The 24,760-nt window shown below is 38.5% G+C and overlaps 1 protein-coding gene across 1 annotated transcript in view; it reads right to left on the bottom strand.

The window, feature by feature from the left end:
- The window catches only part of TRPA1 (transient receptor potential cation channel subfamily A member 1), a 61,430-nt gene that overhangs the window by 4,691 nt on the left and 31,979 nt on the right, over positions 1-24,760 (bottom strand). The window contains exons 14-24 of the mRNA XM_073329391.1: positions 23,192-23,358; positions 18,608-18,701; positions 18,170-18,229; positions 12,267-12,365; positions 11,105-11,175; positions 10,359-10,506; positions 8,049-8,138; positions 7,659-7,828; positions 4,267-4,396; positions 2,936-3,118; positions 1,559-1,627 (exon numbers count right to left, since the gene is read on the bottom strand). Of these exons, the coding sequence (XP_073185492.1) occupies positions 1,559-1,627; positions 2,936-3,118; positions 4,267-4,396; positions 7,659-7,828; positions 8,049-8,138; positions 10,359-10,506; positions 11,105-11,175; positions 12,267-12,365; positions 18,170-18,229; positions 18,608-18,701; positions 23,192-23,358 (1,281 nt within the window). The remainder of the gene's footprint in view (positions 1-1,558; positions 1,628-2,935; positions 3,119-4,266; positions 4,397-7,658; positions 7,829-8,048; positions 8,139-10,358; positions 10,507-11,104; positions 11,176-12,266; positions 12,366-18,169; positions 18,230-18,607; positions 18,702-23,191; positions 23,359-24,760) is intronic.

Here is a 24,760-nt window from a genome sequence, read left to right as displayed (position 1 = left end):
TTTATAGTGCTGGCCCTGCCGTTCCCCATCTGGGCTTCACTCTCAATTAACCTCAGCCCTCCTTTTTTCAGGTGATGCAAAGTGAACTAATTGGCCTTTTAGACCTTCATTATCCCTATCAGAGCTGGTGTGGGGTGCACACTCCATCACACCAACCAATAACTAAATAAGTGCAAAACATGCATTTCTTCTTCAAGAATTGCCTCTGTAGTCCATCTCAAACCCCTGCTTTCAGTCATTTGTATCTCTAGCAAAAGAAATTCCTTTTGAGATGAAATTTCTCATTCTGTAAGCTAAAAGCAAATTTTTAAAAGAAGTTTGAACATAGTCAGTTCAGCTAATTGTGAGTTTTGTGAGCATCAAAAGAGAAAGGTTACTCACCAGTAAGTGTAGTTCTTTGAGTGTATTGCCTCTGCACACTTCTGGGATATATGCTGCAGCATTGTGAAGCTCTGGGAACGTTCTAGAAAGCAGTGCAAACCAGGGCCACATACGCACCCCCTCTTGACATTGAGTTCCTGAACGTTCAAAGCTGGAACTACAAAACAGCTGTATTCTCCCAATCACCTCGGTTCCTTCCACCAAACTTTGGAGCCCTAGAGAAGTAGAACTCCAAGGTAGTGTGAGGATGCAGAAGCAATACATTCTAAGAACTATAATTAATGATAAGTAACCTTTATTTCTTATTTGACAATTGCATATTCTTCACGTTTCCACTCATGGAAGTCTAGTGGTCATACAACCTACAGGTAGGTGGGCTGAGTTCTAAATAAATGTGTGTATAGAACTCCAAGCAGCACACCTGCAGATTTCTTAAGTGAAAACATTACAAAGTCATGTCACCTAAGCTGCCTTACTCCAGTAAGCAAGCCCCAAGGCCTAGATTTTTAAAGGATTTGGGGCACCATAAATGCAGATAGGTTCCTAATCAGGTTTCCAGAAGTGCATAAATGAGTTGGGTGCTCATATACTTTTGAAAACCCCACCATCTGCATCTTTAGGCACCTAAATACCTTTGAATTAAGTTCCTTAATTACTGTCATTGGCTACCATATAACACGTTTCAATACATAGCCTCTGCCCAACTGAGTGAGCCTCTAATATGTTGCAGTGGATCTGGTATCCTTCACATTTTCATGTATCTTCATCATTTTTAGGCTAAATAGATTCTCCCTTCAAAGGGAAAGCAATAAATCCCCAAAATTACACATACTATTTTTGGCTTTTATGCTCACATAACTAAAATTGGCTGAATTGACTGTTCAAACTTACTTTAACAATTTATTTTTAGCTAAAAGCATGAAAAATTTCATACTATAAGGAATTTTTGTATAGTTATACAAATGACCAAAAGCTGGGATTTAGGATGGAATGCACTTGTCAACCTACCTAGCTTACAAAGATATTTGAATACAAGTTTACCATAGTGATAAAAATTATATTTAAAACGACACTAGAGACCAATAATATTAATGCTAAATAAACCAGTTCTTTCAAAGTGATGTTTAAGCAATTATATCTTCTACTTACACCCTAAAACCTAACATACACTACGAACCTGCATTGCAATCCTTTTCAGTGCAGCATATTTTTGCACCTCAGCAATGTCTCCAACAGCCAAACCAATCTAAAAATACAACAACATAGAATCAAACAAGTATTTTTAATTACCTGATTTTTTACATTGCGTGGTTTAAATTATATTCCTCACTGGTATTATGATCTGAAAAGCCTTTTGCTAAATCATATTGTATCAGCAGAACATTACCCACTAAACACAGAAGATTTGTGCATGCCTAAAATCCATAATCAAGAAAGTTAATTGTTTGTTTAATTATATTTTCATTTTCTTAGCAAATTATATTTGGCAGACCTGATGCTCTTTTTAACTACTTCTAAGAACTGTTCAAAAACTAATACAGCTTCTTTAAGGCCCTTTATTGCTTTCATTGACTTCAACTGAAGCAGGATCAGGCCAACATCCTGTAAAATAAAAATCTTTGTATCATTTCTTCTCAAACATGTTGTTTAACGGGGCATAGGCAAAGATGATGCATAAAATATTTTCTCTCTCTCGCTCTCTTTGCTACAGTTCCAGTTTGCTGATCCTTTTTATTTACATCAGTCCTACCATTTAGTGTTCAACAATACTTCCAAGGGGATAAGTGGTTCATTTATTTAATACAACCCACTGAGATTTACTTAAGCAATTTGTTTAAATATGGCTCCAAGAACATCAACCTGTAAATTACGACAGTTAGGTCTAGATATTGGCTTTTATGTCCTGGATGGCGGCACTGTTAAGCCACATCAGTTCAGGAGAAGCACTGGAGAAATTATGCCTCAGACAGTCACAGTCTCTGCTATGGCTTCTCCATGGACATGGGTAGGGGACACAAACTGCTCCAGCCATTAGGCTGGTACAAGGTTGCTCTCCATGATGTGCCACCCTTGCTCTGTCAGCTGGTGTGGGGCCTTGATCTTGCTTCCTTCCCTGTCCCTTTTTGGGTTCATTGCTTCCTAAGGGAGGGGGAGGAACCAGTAATCTCTGGACTCCATGGAGCATAGGGGTTAATATTGAGGGAGGGCAACATAAGGGTCTGGATTCTTGCATGCCCACCTTATACTTTGCAGTTGCACAAGGGCCATCACAATCTGGCTCTAAATACATAAATACTTAAACTTGTTCTGCAACAATGACAGAAAAACACTTGTTTTAGGTAGTAAAATGAAGGAAGAATGGAGAAAAGAGAACCAGAAAAAGGCAAAAGGGAACACCTCAATGTCTTATTTAAAAAAAAAAGTCACGTTGCTAACTAATGAACAAAGGTTTCTGCAAATCAGCGTGCATATACACAAATTATCCTATCCAATAATGATGTGTATAAACAGTTATGTTCCCAAATCTCCATATTTTACTATGTGAAATACTTACCAGCAAGTTCATAAGAAGAATTGGAATAAGCAAGGTGAAGACAATGAGAACTGTATAACTCAGGAATGGATAGGGCAAATTATCACTTAGCAGCGGATCAAGGAAAGCTTCATGATAATTAATATCTCCCAGCATCATAGCAAATGTCTGCATTACAGAAAGGAGCGGAGTCTTGTAATGTTGCTGAAAAAAGAAATAAGGCAGGCAATGTAAACAGGTACATTTTTAAAATCTGTAATGTCCCCTCTTTTTTTTTTCTTCCAGATTCTCAATTCATGAATATTGGTTGTGGTGTATTTAAAACTTGCACATAGATCCATACAATTTACAAATACAAGATAGAGTGGACCAGATCTTCTGCTGGTGTAAACTGGTGCAACCCCATTGACTGTTCAGCCTTGCAAAAACTATTGTCCTAAATACCATACCGAGTGATTCAAACTGGAGTGATGCATTTCTGAAGTGGATTAACTTCTGACTGGAGAGAAATGAGGGGACACAGAATCAGGATATTCTCTCCTATTCTATTTTTATTTACAATGTTCATGTAGGGACAAATTGGGTTCCCATCTGCGCTACTGTAAAAGGGCTTCTGACAGTTGAATTTGACAATTTCTCTGATGCACAGGGCACTAAGTCAAATACTTTACAGAAGTCTAAGTATATTATATCAACACATACCCCTTTATCAACCAAACATAATCTCATTCAAAAATGATTCCAAGTTCATTTAACAAGACCTATAGTATTTTCCATACAACCTTGTTGACTGGTATTGATCATGTTGCCATTCTTCAATTCTTAATTGACAGAGTCAAGTGTCAGCCTTTCCATTATTTTACCTAAGATCAATGTCAAGGTACAATTATCTAGATACAGTAACCTAGGTTATCTAGGTTTTTTCCTTTTTTAAATACTGACACCCTGTTAGTACCCTTCCAGTCCTCTGGAACTTCCCCAGCATTCCAACATTTATTAAAAATTAACACCAATGGTCCAGAGAACTTCTTGTCCAATTTTTTTTTTAAATCTTGGGGAAGATCTATGCAAGAAGAGCTCCAACAACTCTGGGGTTCTTATGGGGCAATCTATCTTTCTATATTTTCTTTTATAGGGAAAAACAACAGTAGCACCTTTTGGATTGGTTTCTGAATTATTATAGATATGTTATTTTTTCAAAGATAGAAATTATTTTTCACTACATTATAAATTGTCCTAATTTTAGACTATTAAAGTACCTCATCAATTGTATCTATCAAATATCTGAATATAGGAAACATACAAACAGGATTATTAACAATGACAACAAATAACTATGCCATTAATCTAACCTGTGAACACAGAAGGACAAAGAAGCTGAGTCCAAAGGCCAATATCAGGAAAAAGAACACAACAGCAATCCGAATCAAAGTCCTCAGAATTTCCCAGAACATTACAATGTAGATTCCATAGTTTTCAAATCTAAGAAAATGTTTGTAGGTAAAAATTAACCACCATCAAATACTATAACAGGTTACTTTTCCTGCCATATCTGTAAAGCAGAGCACAACCCTAATGCAAGCTGCCTGGTTGTCATTTTGCTTCTAGGAAAGATTTTTAAATGGTCAGTACATTTTTCTAATTTCATGCACACAAAAGTGGAAAAAGTCCAGTTTGTTACAAGTTTAGAATAGGGGTTCTCAGATTTTTTAATATGGTGCATCACATTTTAATTGAAAGATGATTGTCTCATGGCTGGCTTCTCTCCCATTCATGATCCCACCTCCTCTTCCATCTAAAAATGCCTAACCCCCCTGTACCATGTACAGCAACTGATTACATGTAAAAGTAATATTAGAAAACCAGTCCATCTATTATAGCAGTCTTTTAATGTGACTTAGCCACTAGAAACAAAGAGAGCTGGTACCATGAGATAAGCCAACTCTCCAATTTATAAGATCTTCCTTCTTCCGCAACGAGGGATAAAATGTGCTATACCTCTAAAAGCTGCAGCAAAAAGCTCACAGTTGAGGTCAAGAGGCAAGCTACCACAGCTTTAAGACACCTTTGTAGCCTCCTGATTTTGTGCTACAGAGGGCTGCCTATGTAACAGTTGTTTCAAGCTGGCCTATGCACAGAAGTGCTACCCACAATCCCTGCAGCACTATGTCTCAAGTCACCACCGCCTCCTGCCTGTGATATTCCCCTCCCACTCTCTACTCACCCCCAAAGCTGCCCCAACACCAGGGATTACAGTGGGGTTCTCACAGGGCACTAGAGATGCCTTATAGAAAGCTTGTACTGGGTGAATTCCCACATTCCCTCCCCCAGCCACATTTAGGGCTTTCACAGCTCTTTGACATGCCGCAGCAGCATAAAAGGGCCATAGCAGATGGAAAAATCCCAACTTTAGCGTTTCTCCAATGATATATTATGCGTTAGTTCAGAGGAGCAGTTTTAGGAATAGAGGAGCTAATCTTTTTCTGTTTTACATTGTGTATATCAGGAGTTTTACATTGTGTATATCAGGAGTAACTCCACTGAAGGCAAAGGAGTCATACCAGCGTAAAATGATGTAATTGAGAAAAGAGTCAGGCCTACTAGGTTAGAAAACCAATGTATATGGTACCTAAAAGTTTCTGCTGGCATACAGAACTAAAAGTGCTTTGGGAAGAGGAAACATTTCACCAGGACAAAGAAGGATGGTCGAGTAGTTAGGGTATCAGCCTTAGACTTAGGAGACCCTGGTTCAAGTCCCTGCTTTACCATGTTGCTCAGTGCTGTGAAAAAATTTGTAAGCTGTGCAAGATAGTTAGATAGAGTTAATCCCTGTGTAGCTGCGGGTAAGTTGACAGAAGAATTCTTCTGTCTACCTAGCTACTGCCTCTCAAAGAGATGGACTAAACTACATGAATGGGGAAAAAAATCTTCTATTAATGTAGGAAGCATCTACACTATGGTGCTGCAGTGCCATAGTTGTGTTGCTGCAGCAGCTGTAGTGTAAAAGACCCTTAGAGTATGTCTACACTGCAAACTAAAGGTATCAGTTCCAGTTGGAGGCAATGTACCTACATTAGCTCTTATTGGGCTACCATGCTAAAAATAGAGTGTAGCTGCAGCAATGGGAGGGCTAGCTACCCTGAGTACATGGGTTATGTGCTTAGGGCTGCTACTCCTTTCCACCACTGCAGTCATATTGTATTTTTAACATGCTAACTTGATCAGTGCTAACGCAGGTACATCTTCTCAAGCTCAAATTTATACCATCAGCTCAAAGTCTAGAGGTACCCTAAGGGGATACACTGCACACCAAACCCAGGCTCTGACTGAGATTTGAGCCCAAGCTCCCCTTCCATCCATCAACAAATCAATCTGACTTGGGTCAGCAAGCACCTAGGAGCCTGGCGCTGAGATCTTGCTGGGGGGACATGGGTCAGAGCACAAGTGCCCCTGTGACGCAGGTCCCCAAGCCCTGTCATTTTGCAGTGTGGACAGAGCTCAAGCTGTAGACCTGAGTCAGAAGATTTGCGCGGATCAGTATGGCCATGTTAGCACAGCTGAGAGACCCAGGTTGAGCAATTGTAAACCCAGGTTTACAATGCAGTGTGACTGTTCAAACACAGGCTTGGAAACACCAAGTCCACAAGCCAATGTCCCACAGACCCGGGTTTATAAAGCAGAGTAGACATACCCTTAATAGCTCCGTGTCTTGGGTTCCCAATTAGTTAAATAGATGTAACTACTTCCATAGCTCACAGGGATGTTGTGAGGGTAAGTACACTACCAATTATGAGGTGTCCTGACGCTATGGTCAGGGCCGGCTCCAGGCACCAGCGTTCCAAGCAGGTGCTTGGGGCGGCAGTTAGAAAGGGGCGGCAGTTCCTTCATCCACGGCAGCAATTCGGCGGCAGCCTCTCTGTTCCACCCGCAGCAGCCTCTCCCCTTTGCCGGCCGCGGCGGCAAATCGGTAGCAGCTTCTTCCTTTTGCCATCCGCGGCGGCAGTTTTTTTCACTGCTTGGGGCGGCAAAAACTGTAGAGCTGGCCCTGACTATGGTAATGAGGACCATATTAGTACCTGATAGGACTATCAGTCAGCCATGGAAAAATCTTTCCCATCCCAGCTCCTTGTTCAAATACGAGGGTGGAAATTTTTTTGTTTTTTTATTTAATCGATGAAATGATACTACAAAGCTGCTCTGGAGTAAAAAACAAAGAAAAAAAACCACCTTTTCCTCAGTTGCGGGGCAGTCTCCATAGGTAAAAACTAAAGGGCAGGCTTTCTTAGGCTAGTGGAGGCTGCTTTCTTCTGGATATAACGCAAAACAAGAAACATTTCCTTTTATTAGGCGTAACTAATCTTTCTCTTCAGACCTTTTTTCTTTTTAAGATTTTTCAAATGATAGCAAAAAAAAAATCCTGTTTTCTGAAGCTGAAAGGATATACAAGATAACATTTTAACTATTTTGTATTTAGGCCACTAAAAAAACTAAAGATCCTTTGTTTTCTTACAAAGTGACATGGAGAGTGCTAGTCACATTATCTATTATTTCTTCAATTGGTGTTATGTGCTTTGAAGTTTTCATTATGAAAAACAATGAATCACAATTCAAAATTCCTTAGGGAAAACAGAAACAGAGCAAAGGCCTAATCCATGCATGTGTTATAATTTTACCCATGAAATTATTCCTAATGAATTAAATGTTTGTATTCTAAGTGTTTGGAGAATCAGGACCTAAATTTTACCTTTGAAGATAAAGCAAGAAGTTCATCCAAGATAAATATACAGAAATTGCTCCACATTCCCACTGCAGGTGAGCTGGGATATTAATAAATAAGGAAGACACAAAAATGATGCTTGAGGTATAAATTATCCAGTCTAATAGATTAGAGTAATCCAACAGGTACTTCAATTTCTAGGATTTGAAAGAGAGAAAAAATTAGCATACTGACAAGTATGAAACCATTAAAAATAATAAATTATATAATATTTTTCTGTCCTCTTAAGTTTTAGTGTATCTTGAGTACAACCCTAAGTTAGCATTTCACTTATAATAAAAGAAAAATCTAGCAGTGTTTTTAATATCAAACAAAATTATTAAGACAAATAGAGTATGATAAATTATATACATATACCTGTTGAAAGAGCTGAAATATCTCTTTGCAGATTCCAAATAAACTCATGGTAAAAACTAAACACATACATACTCTTATGAAGTATGAATCCTGTAACAGAAACCAGAAAGGACAACAAAATGGTAAATATAATAGAAACTTTGGCTGAAATTCTAATTAGGACACTCATGTTGCATTGACAAGTCTGACAATTCACAGGACAAAATTTTCCAGGAGAATATCATTAAAAATAGTAATAAAAATGTTCTATTAACATTTATGGTGAAATCCACTCCACCTGCATTGAGTTCAGACAATGAGGCTCTATACTGATAATGAGGCTCTATACTGGAGGGGTTGCAGAGGTGAAATTCAGCCTTACAACTCAGAGTCTTCGACCAGGACTGCTGTGCAGCCTCCCTAGAGTGGCTATTCAAGCCTATGAGCTGAAATGGTAACCACTTCCCATCTATACCACTTGCACAGGGTGTTGCACTGGATGTGTGTAATCACTGAACCTGTGGCCCATCATCTCTGCACCATTATGATCTTCCATGCTGGCCTACAGTATTCATGCCTAGCAAAGGGATCCTTTCCATGGTACTTAAAGGGTGTGCAGGCACCCTTAACTGGCTACTCTCCCTTGATGTCTCCCAATGCAGCCACTATGGAAGACATTAGTGACATGGAATTCCTCATACTGACCCCCACACCACTGGTGAATTTCATACTCACTAAATAAATTCAGACTATGTCTTAGTCATATCTTTTCTCAGACACATTCACATGCCAGCAGCAGAGCTGCTCTCACCTCCTTGCCATTAACCATTATCTGTCAACCATTATCTGTCAACCATCAATGGTGTCAACCATTATCTGAAATGAACAAATTAGTTTTAAATCTACACCATAGGTCAAGCTCTGCCTCACATACACTGTGCTCCCTCAAGTACTTGGCTCACACCTGGTCATATCTTGACTTCAGAGTTACTGCATGGTTTTAAGCAAGGCAAGGCGAGGGCAAAACTTGGCCACATATTCCAGCAATTTCCACAAGATGCATAAGCCTTGACTGCAAAGTCACACGCAGAGTTACTGTATGTCTTGTTTCTGGATGTTTTTGTCACTGATCTCGCCAGTACACCGTGTGTTGTGGATTTTCCTCCTAGGCCCGAGGCACATTTAATCATTTATAATTATATTAACCATGTGTATATAACTGACACACTGAAATTAACATTATTTTCAATATTTTGGGGTTTTTGTGGGGAGGAGATATTGCAATATCATTTAGATTTCCTTTCCCCTTTTCTCTGTTCCATTCGTTGATTTATATTCACCTTAATATTCATTTTGAACATCATGATATCACAAAAGACAACAAACATGCAGTATTTTAAAATCATTGTTTGAGTGTTCTTGGAAACCTGAAAGGAAAAAGAATCAATACCACCACCACCACACCAAACATTAAAGTTGCATATGTGTGATATTGCTATTGTAAACTTCAACACTATTTTTTAGTTTTCAGGTTCTTATCTCACCACAGGATATCAACATCTATCTTTCTCTCTAATTTCCTCTGCCCATTAGCTTATTTCTTTTTATTTGTGTGTAAAGTACAATGCTGACTCATGGTGCTGTATAAATAATGAATTCCTATCTATATCAACAGAATATTGAGGATACCGGGTTAAGCAGATGACAAAGTTACGGCTGCGTACACAACCTTTACTTGTGTGTATGTATTTTGATTAAGTCTTTTATATGTAATAGTATTCTATTTCCCAAGTAGGATATCATAAATATTGTCGCACAGCAGCCCTTCTTCAACACTTTTACAATTTAAAAGTGCCTGGGGGTTGTGGGAAGAATCCTGAAAAAGAATCTTGAAAATCCTTGAAATATGTGCAGGAGCCTTTCTTTAACCCCTTACAAGATGAACACAGGCTGAGGCAATGGCTTAGCAGTATTCCTACGCTACATTTTTCACTATAGCTACAGCAGAGTTAGTCATGCACAGTACAACCCTTCTTAGCTGCATACTTTTTTGAGCTTAGTGCAAAATGTACTGTGCTTGTGTGGCCTCTGAACGTCAAAGACACAAAACATGGCCAAGTAAAACCCAATGTTCACTGGAATATTCAAAAGCACTATCCATGCCAGATTTCAAACTTGCAACTTTGGACATTACCCATTTTGCTGCTTTTTATTTTTAAGAAAAAGACAGAAAGTGTATTTTTTTCAGACACTTCATACTAAAAAGCAGCTTAATCCCTTTTGTTCATCCCTGTTTTAAAATTATAAATTGTAACTAATTAAAAATAGTACCTCATACTCTAATGGTCCTGTTTGATGGGATTCTGTTGCATTGGAAGATATTCCTGGTCGTATGCGGGTGATCAGAAGAGTCAGAGGAATGAGACCAAGAGAATACACACTGAGGTTCATAATATGTGCTCGGAACCCATAGGCCATCCTGGAAGATGAAAAAAAGTTATATTTGTGAGATTGTATTTCCAATTGTCCTTTTGTGATCATGGGGAAATGCACTTTAAGGTTGCAACCATGCAATTACAAGTGTATAAATACTCTTAGTGACTGGCCTTGCCCCAGGAGTTCAAGGTGAACAAAGGCTTAATGGCTGACTTTAGGGTCTCTGGGCCCAACTCTGCTCTTGTTTCCTTTGAAGTTAATGAAGTTACACCAGATTTTCTGTAATGGAACAGAAAATAAAACTTGTGCCAATATAGATGGGGGTGAGTTTCTGCCTCTTGTAAGTTCAAAAGAATCTGCAAGAATCTTTGCTAACATTCAAGCAACCTTTTTATTTTATCTGCTAATGGTTGAGATATTTAAATATTCTTATCAGGGTGACTGGATGGGAGTGAAACTGACTTAAATTCTACAGTTAAAATTATCTTTCTTTGTAACAAATCTTTTCCATAGGACATATAAACGTTTTTATAGCAATGGGTTTCTTTGTATATTCCATTTTATTGAAAATCTGATTAAGAGATTAAAAAATACAGTTTACTCTAATATCTGTTTTGGCGGTCCAATTAACAGATACATACCACTTCATGAGCAAATATTCTTTACATACAGGATGATTGAGAAGCTCCATGCGATTATGACGTACCATAGCCTACAAAATGTGTAAGCAAATGTATCAAACATACAGTATATCCAATTCAGTTGAGTGACCCAGTTACAAACCAATTGTTTAGATTACCTATTTCAGTACACTAGAACCCCCTTTATCTGAGCCTCAATTATCTGGCTCTCCATATCAGCCAAACCACCGACTGCCCGGGGCTGACAGTGGGCAGTCCCACTGTCCATTCTCCGGTTTATCCAGATGTTTTATTATCCCATTTGGCCCAGGTCCCAGTTAGATCAGGATCCCACTGTACTTTACATGAATTCTAGCCTACTGAAAGGTACAGTACATTTGAAGTGATCTTATTTATCTAATTTTATTATGACTGAATTGGAAAGAACAGAATATTCTTTGAGGCTAATGTTGTGTGAGAACATTGGTATTTGTTTTAGATCAATAAAACATTTTGCAATCTGCATGTGAAGAAAGGAAATGGTGAATACATCATGGCCACTTGTACCCTGGCCAAATCCCTCCCTTAAAAATGCTTTTTCTGCAATTCTGTTTACATTTCAGGATGTGGTCACAAGTGATGAAGGATGAGTTTGCTTAGATACATGTACATCCACACACACTGTACCCTTTCAAAGTATCTGAAGTGCAGGCCCACCTTGATTATCACTACAAAAGGTATTTTCCCCCCCGCTCTCTTGCTGGTAATAGCTCACCTTACCTGATCACTCTTGTTACAGTGTGTATGGTAACACCCATTGTTTCAAGTTCTCTGTGTATATAAATCTCCCCACTGTATTTTCCACTGAATGCATCAGATGAAGTGAACTGTAGCTCACAAAAGCTTATGCTCAGATAAATTTGTTAGTCTCTAAGGTGCCACAAGTCCTCCTTTTCTTTTTAAGTTCATAACGTCTATCTATACCTAATAACTGATTAAAATATTTATTATATAAACTATAAGAACTTCCACTGGCAAATTAATGCTCAAGTTTCAGCCCAATGTGCTTTAAAACTGCTGAGTTACAACCCCTGGAAAAGAGGGTTTACAATGAAAAAAACCGTACCTTTAGCTCCAACAATACCAATGTACAATATTTTGATAGTTAAAAAACAGAACTTACATTTAGAGTGGTAAGCGGTTCATAGTCAATTTCTTCATCTGCCTTTACTTTTTTGTTAAGTATTAGTGGACACTGGAGATACCTGAAGTTATATTCAATCTGTACAGTAAATACACATATTAGTGTGTGTTTATGACAATATTGATGTAGCAGTTCAGTCTTGGTACATCAAAGCAAACAAAACAAAAAATAAATTAAATATTCTTCAGAAAAAATATGACGGTTGTGGCAGAATATCTATCAACATGGACACTTTGTACTTATCAATCACTCAGTAAAACTATGCAATCTATACGACCAGCTATGATTATTATGGATTTTCATCACTATCAGTAAAATAAATGGGATCTTAAAATACTCTTAAAGAGTATTTCCCCTAAAATATTATAATTTTAAATAATTGTTCTAGATTTTTATTTTATTTTAGCATTGACTACAAGGTAAACGTTATATAGGTAATATAAGAAAGAAACCTGATAGTATTATATTAATTTTCCAAATGATCTCTTAATGTTGTGGACACAATCCAATGAAAATCTACATGAGATGTTTTAATATAAATCCAAAATTAGCACAATTGTAAAAGCAACAAAGACTTAAAAATATGTCCTGCTTCCTTGGATATCTGTAAGGTGACTGTCTGTTCTTTTAGATTTTGGAAGTGATAATAAGATGTGCCAATTTATATTCAGAAGCCATTTTCAGGTTTGGAATAAGCACATCCTGGTTAAAAAAACAACCTCGTTTACAGGGGATGTGAAGGCATTTATAAAAATTAATGTCTAACAAATGGAAGAAAGGGGAAGTTGATAGTTATTAATATAAATCAGAAGTTATTAATGTAGAAAATTGATATGGGAAGCCAAGGACGTAAGAAGAAAGCTATGGCCTGCAGAGTTTTTTAAAATATAGTAGGAACAAAAAGAATTCTGACAATTGCATTGGTCCATTACAAGATGGAAATGGTAGAATTATCAACAACAACAGAGAAAAGGCAGAAGTGTTCAATAAACATTTCTGTTCTGTCTTTGGGGAAAAAAACAGATGATATAGTCTCATAATATGGTGATAACACTCCTTCCATTCCATTAGTATCTCTGAAGGATGTTAAACAGCAGCTATTAAGGTTATACATTTTAAAATCAGCGGGTCCAGATAACTTGCATCCAAGACTTTTAAAAGAGTTTGCTGAGGAGCTCGCTGGACCATCAATACTGATTTTCAAACAGTCTTGGAGCTCTGGAAAAGTTCCTGAAGACTGGAAGAAAGCTAATGTTGTTGTGCCAATATTTAGAAAGGATAAACAGGATTACTCTGTTAATTATAGGCCTTACATCAATCCCAAGCAAGATAACTGAGTGGTTGATAAGGGACTCAAGTAATAAAGAATTAAAGGACGGTATAGTAATTAATGTATATCAACATGAGTTTATGGAAAATAGATCCTATCAAACTAACTTGATATATTTTTTGATGAGATTACAGGTTTGGTTGATAAAGGTAATATTGTTGACGTAATCTATTTACCTTAGCCTTCTCTAAGGCGTTGCACTTGGTATCATATGGCATGCTGATTAAAAACTAGAATGATATAAAATTAATATGGCACACATTGAATGGATTAAAAACTGACTAACTGCTATATCTCAAAATGTAATTGTAAATGGGGAATCATCACAGAGCGGGTGTTTTTCTAGTGGTGTTCTGGAGGGATCAGTTCTTGGCCCTATGCTATTAACCATTTTTTTTATCAATGATGTGGAAGAAAACATAAAATCATCACTGAGACAGTATGTCGATGAAACAAAAATTGAGGGAGTGGTACATAATGAAGAGGAGAGGTCACTGATTCAGAGTGATCTGGGTACCTTGGTAAAAGGAGTGCAAGCAAACACTATACGTTTTAATATGGCTAAATGGAAATGTATATGTATCAGAACAAAGAATGGAAGCCATGCTTATAGGATGGAGGGGTCTATCTTAGGAAACAGTGATTCTGAAAAAGATTTGGGGGTCATGGTGGATAATCAGCTGAACATAAGCTTTCTGTGGCCAAAAGAACTAATGTAATCCTAGGATGCATAAACAGGGGGATCTCAAGTAATAGTCGAGAGGTTATTTTATCTTTGTATTTGGCACTGGTGTGACTGCTGCTGGAATACTGTGTCCAGTTGTGGTGCCCACAATTCAAGAAAGATGTTAAAAAATTGGAGAGGTTTCAGGAAGAGTCACAGAATAATTAGACGATTAGAAAACATGCCTTATAGCAAGACTCAAAAAGCTCAATCTATTGACCTCAAAAGAGAAGTTTAAGGGGGTGACTTGCTTAGTCTATAAGTCATGGGGAACAAATATTTGATAATGGACTCATCAATCTAGCAGAGAAAGGTTTAACATGATCCAATGACTGGAAGTAGCAGCTAGACAAATTCAGATTGGAAATATGGTGTAATTTTTAACAGTGAGAGTAATTAACCATGGGAACAATTTACCAAGGGTCATGATGGATTTTCCATCACTGACAATTTTAAAATCAAGACAGAATATTCTTTTAAAAGATCTGCTCTAGGAATTCTTTTGGGGAAGTTCTGTGGCCTGTGTTATACAGGACATCATACTAGATCATAGAATCATAGAATATCAGGGTTGGAAGGGACCTCAGGAGGTCATCTAGTCCAACCCCCTGCTCAAAGCAGGGCCAATCCCCAATTTTTGCCCCAAATCCCTAAATGGCCCCCTCAAGGATTGAACTCACAACCCTGGGTTTAGCAGGCCAATGCTCAAACCACTGAGCTATCCCTCCCCCCCAAAGATCAAAATGATCCCTTCAGGCCTTGGAATCTATATGCAACTCTATGAACACTGAAGACAGCTGCACCACTTAAACCAGGTCTGTGTTTGACTCAAAAAATGAACATTTCGCCTGTTCTCCTGGTTAAGAAATTAGCATATATTCTGGAAAATTTATAACCTTTGATTCCAGATTAATTTTAAGAGGTATCTTAGCAAAGTTGAAGACCTATAAATTGCTAAAGTTTAAATTATAGTTATAACAATTTCTAAACATGAAAATCACAGCAACTGACCTTCAAAACAGTTTGCAGGACAAAGAGGAAAATAAGACAACATACCTGGAAGCATATATTTACGTTATGTGTATGTGATGTATCTGTACGTGTATATATCATTTTGTGTGTGTGTGTGTGTGGGTGGGTGTACACACACACACACACACACAAAATTATATACACAATTATATATACACAGACACAATTATATACATCCACTGAACTGCTAAGCCAATTGTGAATGTGTCCATTTCAATCTCAACTACTATAAAAAAAATGATCAAGGGTATGGAACACATTCCATACAAGGAGAGACTAAAAAAATTAGGGCTATTCAGCTTAAAAAAAGGAGAGAGATGACTAAGGGGGATCTGATAGAGGTCTATAAAATCATGAATGGTGTGGAAAAAGTGAATAGAGAAGTGTTATTCACCCATTATCCAATATAAAAATGAGGAGTCACCAAATGAATTTAATAAACCTCAGGCTTAATACAAACAAGAGGAAGTATTTTTTTCACACAGTGCACAACTAACCTGTGGAACTCGTTTCCATGGGATGCTGTGATGGCCAAAAGTATACTATATTCAAAAAAGAACTGGATGAGTTCATGGAGGATAGGTCCATCAATGGCTATTAGTCAAGATGGTTAGGAATGCAACCCCATGCTTGGGGCAACTCTAAACCTCTGAAAGAAGACTGGGTGAATCACTCCATAATCACTCTATTCTGTCCACTCCCAGTGAAGCTTTGACAACTACTAAGCAAATGGATCACAGTCTGTCTCGGTATGGCAGCTATTATATTCTTATGTTCTAATCTCATGCAGAAGGTGAAAAGGGCATATCAGGGACATCTCTTGGTACAAGATATTTCTTCCCTTGTCAATATACAAAGTTGACAGCATCTTTTGTATACATATTTCACCAACTGGCCCATATACTCAATAGATGACTATAGTATCAGATTTGAAAGGGCCTTCAGTTCAAGGAACTACATAATATCAATACTGTAGCCTTTTGTGGGTTCCTGATTAAGTAGAATGGCTTTAGCAGTGCTCTCCTCCACAAGCGAAGTGTGGAGCTGTCTCCTCCCCTTGTCTCCAGACAGATGTGTAGATTTTAAGGATATTCTTCTATTGCCTTTAAATGGCAATTCTGATTTCATTAATCCTCTTTCTTTTTCTTCTTATCCCAGTTTGGCTCATGTTACTGAACCATCTGGGGAGGAACATGCATCAACACTTTAAGTATGACATCAACACAACTTGCGCTGAAGTTGCTGGAGTCAAGGATGCTGACTGTACTGAATATTATGAAATTGTGTGATGACAGGTTCAAAGGTTAGAGAACAGGGATGTTAAATACACACTTCATGATTTTAGCACCAAAACAATCTAAGGTCTAACCCTGCAATTCTTGAAGTCAATGGAAATTTTTCCATTAAGTTTAATTGGAGGACACTGAATCAGTTTGGTAGGGCGAAGTACTGGGAAACTGTTTTCACCAGTTGATACATGTACACAGATTGACAGAGGTGAAGTCAAGTGATAACAAGTATTCACCAGGCTAGTCAACATGTCTGGCTGTAGCTTAGATACTGGAGTACTAAGAAAGACACTGAGGACTTGAAAGATCAGAGTTCTCAAGGAGTTTGAAACAGACATCAAAAGCACCCAAGGTATCTGTGGTAGCAAAAGATCACCACAGTGTAGCCTTAACTTGAGCTTTGTAGGACACTCATTTTCAGTTGAGTTCTCCTGGGAAAGGATTTTTTAACACCTACTCCTTTGAAGCCAAAGTGGGTCCTCCCATCTTGTATTTACAATAGATGAAGGAACAATTTATGGTGTGGTAGTGTTTCTGTAAAGTCTGTCTCAGCTGACCTATGCAAAAGCAGGTAGTAAAAGGAACACCATTACAGACTGCAATGAAAAAGGGACTGATAATGACTGCACTGCATCTTAAGATGGGGGGGCTGTTGTCTGGCTTGCTGGGGGAAGGAGTATACCTCTTTAAGAGGCAGAGAAGCACTAATGCTGGTGCAGCCGAAGAGCAGCTCAATGTGGGGACACTGAATCATCCCTCCAGGTGACCAGACCCAGAAGGAAGGGGAAAGTATATAGAGTAAGTCAGGTGAGGAAAACCCTCTCTCACCTGGACCAAGGCCAGGACCTTAACCCTAATTCGAGGGTGGGGGGATGGTAAGGACCCAGCAGTGGACTGGCTGGGAACCAGGATGGAAAAGGGGTAGGGCTAATGGAAGCCCCCTGGGTAGATAGTGAAATGATCATGGATTTACCTGCACTGTACACTGTTATCTGCCAGGTACTCCCAGACAGTTGCAGTCTAATTAAACCATATCCAGTGTCTCCTGTCCTTCATCTGGTATAGCTGGACAATTAGAGGCAGTTGGTACCGCTGAACTGCATGACCAGGTAAATTCATGCTACCAACTGATGAGGTGATTTAAATGATTTATTCTAAACTAAAGGGATTATTGCTAATCACACACTGGGAGCACAGACCCACGAGTTTACTCAGCTTACCTTTGGTGAATTTCAGTTGGACAATGATCCAGATATAAACTATCTAAAACATGTTAAAAAGGGATTAAACTTTACAGAGTAAGCAAGTTTAAGCAGATATAAACTACATTGATGATTTGCCAAAGTTCAAAAAGTGCCAAGTTCACTCAATTTACTACGATCCAAATTTCTAACAAATGATTTATCACTACTAATATATTGCAGGTACATTATGACATATCTTACTGTAATAAGAGTTTTAATAATTAAAAGGTACTAGTTTTAATTACTTTTTTTCTTCCACTTACACAGAAGCCTTGACTTGTCTTTTCCTCTGAAGACTCAATCATACAGTTGTCCAAAACCAACTTTCAGGGTAGAAAGAAAAACAATTAATTTGCATAAATTAATTATGATGATTGCTGAAAATTAGGACTCTTCAGAAAAAAGGAAGACTTCCATACTTTAGAAAAAAAAGTTTCCATGGTCTTCAACAATACAGCAGCCCTTCTAACAAAAATAATGATTCAATCCACATTTACAGCATACACAGAGATGTGCACAACTTATACTTGTGCATATATGTTAACAAACGAGAAATTTTACCTTGTTTACATGGATGTATGACAATTTGCACTTGCATGTGCCAAGTCTTTATAAATACTCACACTTGCAGATTTACTTGAAAATTTCACAGAATTTTTAGAATGAAGTAAATTCTTAATGTGTAGTCTAAACAATCTTACCTTTAACGATTCAGGTACATATTCAACCATTTCCAACAAAGGACACTTATTGGCAGTAGAAGAGTGAGAAAATGTTGTCACAGCTTCTTCCCATCTGCAACAATAAGTTGAAATAGTGGAGAATGAATTCTATGCTTCTCAGCAAAGGATATGAAGTTAAACATCAACTTTATAATGAAAGAAAAAATGGATTATGTTATTTTGAAATCTAATCATTTTTAGACCGGATGAGCTATTATTTCAGAAATTATTCTACAGATTGCAATGTATAACAAATTTATATGCCACGAAGTGAAAATCAGCAGTTGAGGCCAATGTTTAATCTGGTTTTCAGATAAGCAGTGATGTTTTGCAAATCACAGGATATACTGAGCTCTTCTTAAAAGCTTGGACTCATTATGAGCCCTACACTGATACTGAAGTCTGTATCTTGGGCTCACAAAATTCTGAAGGTAATAAAAAAATACTGGGTGTCATCCTGCTCCTCTTAGCATGATTGGTGGTCACTCATGGTTACATTCCCATCGGTCCTGAAATGGGCCCATCAGACTCAGCAAACTGATGGCATATAGAACACAGCCCATCTAAACTTCAACAAAACTCTCATAAGAGCATAAGAATGAACAGAAGAAGATAACAACAGACACACTGCGTGAGACCAAAGGTCCTTCTAGCCCAGGATTCTGTCTTCCGACAGTGGCCAATGCCAGGTGCCCCAGAGGGAATGAACAGAGCAGGTAATCATCAAGTGATCTATCCCCTGTTGCCCATTCCCAGCTTCTGGCAAACAGAGGCTAGGGACACCATTCCTGCCCATCCTGGCTAATAGCCACTGATGGACCTATCCTCCATGAACTTACCTAGTTGTCTTTTGAACCCTGTTATAATCTTGTCCTTCTCAACATTCTCTGACAAGGAGTTGCACAGGTTGACTGTGCTTTGTCTGAAAAATACTTCCTTTTGTTTGTTTTAAACCTGCTGCCTATTAATTTTATTTGGTGCCCCCTAGTTCTTGTGTTATGAGAAGGAGTAAATAACACTTCCTTATTTACTTTCTCCACACCAGTCATGATTTTATAGACCTCAATCAGATCCCCCCCCCCCTTAGTTGTCTCTTTTCCAAGCTGAAAAGTCCCAGACTTATTAATCTCTCCTCATATGGAAGCCATTCCAAACCCCTAATCATTTTTGAACCTTTTCTGAACCTTTTCCAATTCCAATATATCTTTTCTGAGATGGGACAACCACATCTGCATGCAGTATTGGAGCAAGTTAACAGGGGACTTTTGTGAGGGAGTTCTCTGGATAAAGGAGGAGCGTTTACATGACCCTTGGGGTAAGACTATTGTCTGTATTGTGTGTGTTTGTGTTTGTGGTATGCTTGCTGCTTTACTGAAATTTACTATGTGGTCTGTTTATTTTGGGGACCGTTTGCTGAGCCTAGCCCATCAACCCTTAACGAAGGGGCGGAGCTACTCAGGAAGACTAGGGCTTTAAAAAGCCTGCTCCTAAACAACCAGAGGAGCTAGTGGCTAATGGGAGTTTTGCAAGGGAGTTTAGAGAGGGAGTGGGAGGGGGGACTAGATACACTTAACATTCTTTAAACTTAAAGCCAAAACAACCGCCTGATAAAAACAAAACATCAATAAAGGAACGAGCTGCAGGAGTAAAAAAAGAATGCAGGCACAAGTCCAGCAACAGAGTGGGGGCTATGCAGTGTATTGTATCCAGTGCAGCATGTATGATTACCTGCTCTATGGGCAGGTGGCATATGTGTGCATTCGGTGCAAGGAGCTCCTGGCCCTCAGAGACTGTGTAGACCAGAATGGCTGAACTGTAGGAGCTAAGGGAGACAAAGAGGTACATAGATGAGACTTTCCAGGACACAGCAGAACAGTCCCACCCCTGGTCTGACAGCCTCTGAGCTGTTGAGGAGAATGAAAGTCTCAGGGAAGGAGAACATCCAAATGGAGCAGAGGGAAATGATCCCATAGCTGGGACCCTCCTTCCAGATGATGTCGTGGTATCCTCTCATAATGACGATACCTCTCCAGGGGTAGGAACTCCAGTTATTAGGAAGAGACAGGTAATAGTTATGGGGCATTCGATCATTAGAAACATAGATAGCTAGGTTTGCAATGACTGGGAGAACCGCATGGTGATTTGCTTTCCTGGTGCAATCTATTAATGGAGATTCTCTATGTTCTAGTAAGGAGGAGAGGATGGAAGATGATAAAATACAGGTAGAATCTGATGAGAAACAGTCAAATGAAAAAGTGCTATTCAAGTTTCAGAGTAGCAGCCATGTTAGTCTGTATTCGCAAAAAGAAAAGGAGCACTTGTGGCACCTTAGAGACTAACCAATTTATTTGAGCATAAGCTTTCGTGATGCAACCAATGAAGTGAGCTGTAGCTCACGAAAGCTTATGCTCAAATAAATTGGTTAGTCTCTAAGGTGCCACAAGTGCTATTCAACTATATCATGTAATGTCAGACAGCTAAAAAGTGAAAAGTGCTTATACACAAATGCTAGAAGTCTAAATAATAAGACGGATGAACTAGAGTGCCTCGTATTAAATGATGACATTGATATAACAGGCATCACAGAGACTTGGTGGCATGAGGATAATCAATGGCACTCAGTAATACCAGGACACAAAATATATCAAGGACAGAACAGGTTGTGCTGGTGGAGGAGTGGCACTATATGTGAAAAAAGCATAGAATCAAATGAAGTAAAAATCTTAAAATGAACCAAACTGTACCATAGAATCTCTATAGATAGTAATTCCATGCTCTAATAATAAGACTATAGCAGTAGGGATATATTACAGACCATCTAACCAGGATGGTGATAGTGACTGTGAAATGTTCAGGGAGGTTAGAGAGGCTCTAAAAATAAAAAACTCAATAATAATGGGGGATTTCAACTATCCCCATATTGACTGGGTACCTGTCACCTCAGGACGGGATGCAGAAATAAAGTTTTCTGACACCTTAAATGACTGCTTCTTGGAGCAGCTAGTCCTGGAACCCACATGAGGCAATTCTTGAATGGCCATACTGGGTCAAACCAATAGTCCATCTAGCCCAGTATCCTGTTGTCTGACAGTGGCCAATGCCAAATATGGACAGAATGAAAAGAACAAGGAACTTATCTATTGATCCATCCCTTGTCGTCCAGTCCCAGCTTCTGGCAGTCAGAGGTTTACGGATACCCAGAGCATGGGGTTGTGTCCCTGCCCATCTTGGACAATAGCCACTGATGGTTCTGTCCTCCATGAACTTATCTAATTCTGTTTTGAACCCAGTTATACCTTTGGCCTTCACAACATCCCCTGGCAAATTGTTCCACAGGTTGACTGTGCATTTTGTGAAGAAGTACGTCCTTATGTTTGTTTTAAACCTATTGCCTATTAATTTCATTGGGTGACCAATAGTTTGCATGTTATGTGAAGGGGGAAAATTACACTTCCTTATTCTCTTTCTCCACACCATTCATGATTTTCTAGACATCTATCATATCCCCCCTTAGTTGTCTTTTTTGTGTAAGAGCCTTTGGTGAGGGACCTTGCCAAAGGCTTTCTGAAAGTCCAAGTACACTATATCCACCGAATCACTCTTGTCCACGTTTGTTGACTCTCTCAAAGAATTCTAATAGATTGGTGAGAGATGATTTCCCTTTAGAAAAGCCATGTTGACTCTTTCCCAACAAACCTTTTTCATCTATGAGTCTGATAATTCTGTTCTTCACTATAATTTCAACCAATTTGCCTGGTACTGAGATTAGGTTTATTGGCCTGTAATTGCCAGGCTTGTCTCTGGAGTATTTTTCCTAAAAATCAACATTACATTAGTTATCCACCAGTCATCTGATACAGAGGCTGATTTAAGTGATAAATTACATACCACAATTAGTAGTTCTGCAAGTTCATTTCTGAGTTCCTTCAGAACTCTTGGGTGCTGGTGACTTGTCACTGTTTAATTTATCAATTTGTTCCAAATCCTTTTCTAATGACACCTCAGTCTGGGATAGTTCCTCAGATTTGTCACCAAAAAAGAATGGCTTAGGTGTGGGATTCTCCCTCACATCCTCTGCAGTGAAGATCAATGCAAAGAATTCATTTAGCTTCTCTGCAACAGCCTTTTCTTCCTTGAGTCTTCCTCATGTACTTAAACATTTGCAACAGTTTTACACAGCAATTTTAAATTAAATCCCTGGAATTATGTGACTTGTGCTCAGGCTTTGATAAAAAACCTGCATCCTTGTACCATTACAGTATCATATTGTAGGGCAAGAACTACTCATTCTCTTGGTTTCTTGCCATGTTTCTTGTGGTTCTTGAAGAATTGCCCTGACATGGAGAGGATTTCCTTCCTATAGCTGGTTATTATTTATTTACCATTTCTTCCCGATTCTCATTATACATATTATATCAATATTAATCTTTTGAATACGGAAAATACGTATCTGATCAACCATAGTATATTACATGCTCAGTACTTTAACTGCCAGCGAAGAAGGAGAAGACAATGGACACTAAACACCTGAAACTATTAAAAAGTGTTGTATAGGCTGCTCACCTTTTATTCAGAATGACAGCAGACACTACATCTTTATGCCTCTTGTGTATCGCTTCATGGAAAAAAGAGGCTGATGCTTTGTTCAAGATTATTTTGGCACCATCATCAAGAAGCAGTCTCACTGCTTTCGCGTGTCCTTCTTTTGCAGCAAGATGAAGAGCTGTGTTCTTTTCAGAAAGACAACATACCAAAACATTATTAGGAATCACTATGCTTAAAAGAAATGTACAACCCTTTCCCCCTCCCCTTCCACTCCTCAAGGGCAAGATTCTGCTCTCAATTCATAGAGCCACAGGACTGGAAGAGACCTTGAGAGGTCATCTAGTCCAGTCCCTTGCACTAATGGCAGGACTAAGTATTGACCATCCAAATCACTTCAGTGGTGGTATAAAAAAAAAAAGAGACTTTTGTTCCAAGTGCTTACTTGTATATGCCTGAACCATTACAGAGAAAACAAACTGCACATAGGAAAGGGCAAAGCGTATACAAGGGATACTAATTATTAATATCTCATAGTTTTGCAATTAATAAAAGCAAGATGTTAAAAATAAAACTGTCCTGTGTCAACAGATCCACAGAATCTATATTTAGGGTCAGAAAGAGAAGAATCCGAAATTAGTTTCCACCAGTATGGTACTACACATATGTCTGCAGGGAATTATTTGCAAGCAACTCTCTGGAAGGAGGATTTTGCCCTCAGTGACTTGCACAAAACCAAGGTAAACAGTTGTGACTTTCAAAGCACTAAAAGGCCTTAGAAGCACAAGTCCCATTGCAAGTTAGTGGGCAGGAAGAGACGTGCTTCTAGATATCTTTGGCACTTTTGTGAATCTCCCCAAATATCAAACCATCCAGTCTTCTCTGAGCAATGTACAAATAAGGGACTACACAATGGCTTCTGATTAGCTTCTAGTGGAATCTGAAGTGCTGTTTTTAATCTGGCAGGTCCTAAATGCTTTGAGCCCTGACTACCTAAAAGATTGTCTCTCTCCCATTTTGGTAAAACAACAGTTGCTGGAGCTGAACATCCCCTGGTTTCTGAAAAGGGGCTGTTAATGCATCATTTTCTATAAGAGGTCTTCAGCTCTGGAACTAGATTCCTCTCCTGGCCAAAAGATCTTAGTTTTGACAAACTTCAGAGCAAGCTGTAAGCGTAGCTACTAGGCTTTGCTAGGGGGAGTAGACTGAGAGGTTTGAAGAGGTTTGTTGGTGAGTCATTATTTATGGTGGGTTTCCTTTCATTGTTATGAGCTGTTCATATCGTGAGCTTATTATGTTATTATATTCTGCTATATTGTTATGTGGGTCATGTGGCATAGTTAGTAGAGTCTAAAGTGCTTTGTACTTTATGTTTTGTGTTAATGATGTTGGTTTTCTGTTGTGTACAGCTCCTAGAACTTGGATGGGCATTTCACTAATTATAAATAAACCTAAACAGTATATGTTAACAAGAACAAAACAGTTAGGGTTTTATAACTGGCAAAAGAAATATATTATCATAAACACAGTCTCTCATAACCTTCAACAGTGAAACAAGTTTGCTAATAGGGATTACCTGTTTGATTGCAA

Source organism: Lepidochelys kempii, chromosome 2 (assembly GCF_965140285.1).
Source record: "Lepidochelys kempii isolate rLepKem1 chromosome 2, rLepKem1.hap1, whole genome shotgun sequence".
NCBI lineage: Eukaryota > Metazoa > Chordata > Testudines > Cheloniidae > Lepidochelys > Lepidochelys kempii.
This window is presented reverse-complemented; position numbering and strand designations above follow the sequence as displayed.